The sequence below is a fragment of the Vombatus ursinus genome, unplaced genomic scaffold, assembly GCF_900497805.2.
Source record: "Vombatus ursinus unplaced genomic scaffold, bare-nosed wombat genome assembly UNPS02015411.1, whole genome shotgun sequence".
Lineage (NCBI taxonomy): Eukaryota > Metazoa > Chordata > Mammalia > Diprotodontia > Vombatidae > Vombatus > Vombatus ursinus.
Window position 1 is genome coordinate 129262 of NW_020955189.1, and position 905 is coordinate 130166.

A 905-nucleotide genomic window follows, 5' to 3' on the forward strand; every position below is an offset into this window, starting at 1 on the left:
CAAAAGGCTTCTCTCATGTGAATTGTCTGATGTCCAGTAAGTCCTGACCTCCGATAGAAGGCCTTCCCACATTCATTACATTCAAAAGGCTTCTCTCCAGTATGAATTCTCTGATGTCGAGTAAGTTGTGTGCTCCGGCGAAAGGCCTTCCCACATTCTTTGCATTCATAAGGTCGGTCATCAATATGAATTCTATAATGGGAAATGAGGTATGAGTTGCAATTGAAAAATTTGCCACATTTAGTACATCCAAAAGGTTTTTCTCCAGTATGAATCCTTTCATGTCGGGTAAGTTGTGAAATCTGATAAAAGGCTTTCCTACATTCCTTACATTCATAAGGCTTCTCTCCAGTATGAATCCTCTGATGTCTAATAAGGTCTGCTCTGTGGTGGAAAGCCTTCTCACAATCATTACATTGATAAGGTCTGTCACCAGAGTGAATTTTGTAATGGGAAGTCAGGGTTGACTTGCAGGGGAAGGACTTCCCACATATAGCACATAGAAAAGCATCCTCTCTCATGTGAATTTTCTGATGGGAAGTTAGGTGCACATGCTGTCGGAAGGCCTTTCCACATCCTTTACATTCATAAGGCTTCTCTCCAGTATGAATTTTCTGATGTTCAGCAAGTCCTGACCTCTGATGAAAGGCCTTTCCACATTCCTCACATTCATAAGGTCTGTTGCCAATATGAAGTTGGTAATGGGAAGTCAGGGTGGCCTTGCAGCTGAAGGATTTCCCACATTGAGTACAGGCATAAGGCTTCTCTCGAGTGTGAATCTTCAGATGGCCAGTAAGATGTACGTTTTGTCGGAAAGACTTTCCACATTCTTTACACTCATAAGGCTTTTCTCCTGTGTGGATTCTCTGATGTTCAGTAAGTCCTGACCTCTGATGAAAGGCCTT

General features: G+C 42.4%; 1 protein-coding gene across 1 annotated transcript in view; it reads right to left on the bottom strand.

Annotated features, from left to right (window-relative positions):
- LOC114032249 (zinc finger protein 501-like) overlaps positions 1-905 on the bottom strand; it is a 26965-nt gene that overhangs the window by 19157 nt on the left and 6903 nt on the right. The window contains exon 3 of the mRNA XM_027847492.1: positions 556-779. Within this exon, the coding sequence (XP_027703293.1) occupies positions 556-779 (224 nt within the window). The remainder of the gene's footprint in view (positions 1-555; positions 780-905) is intronic.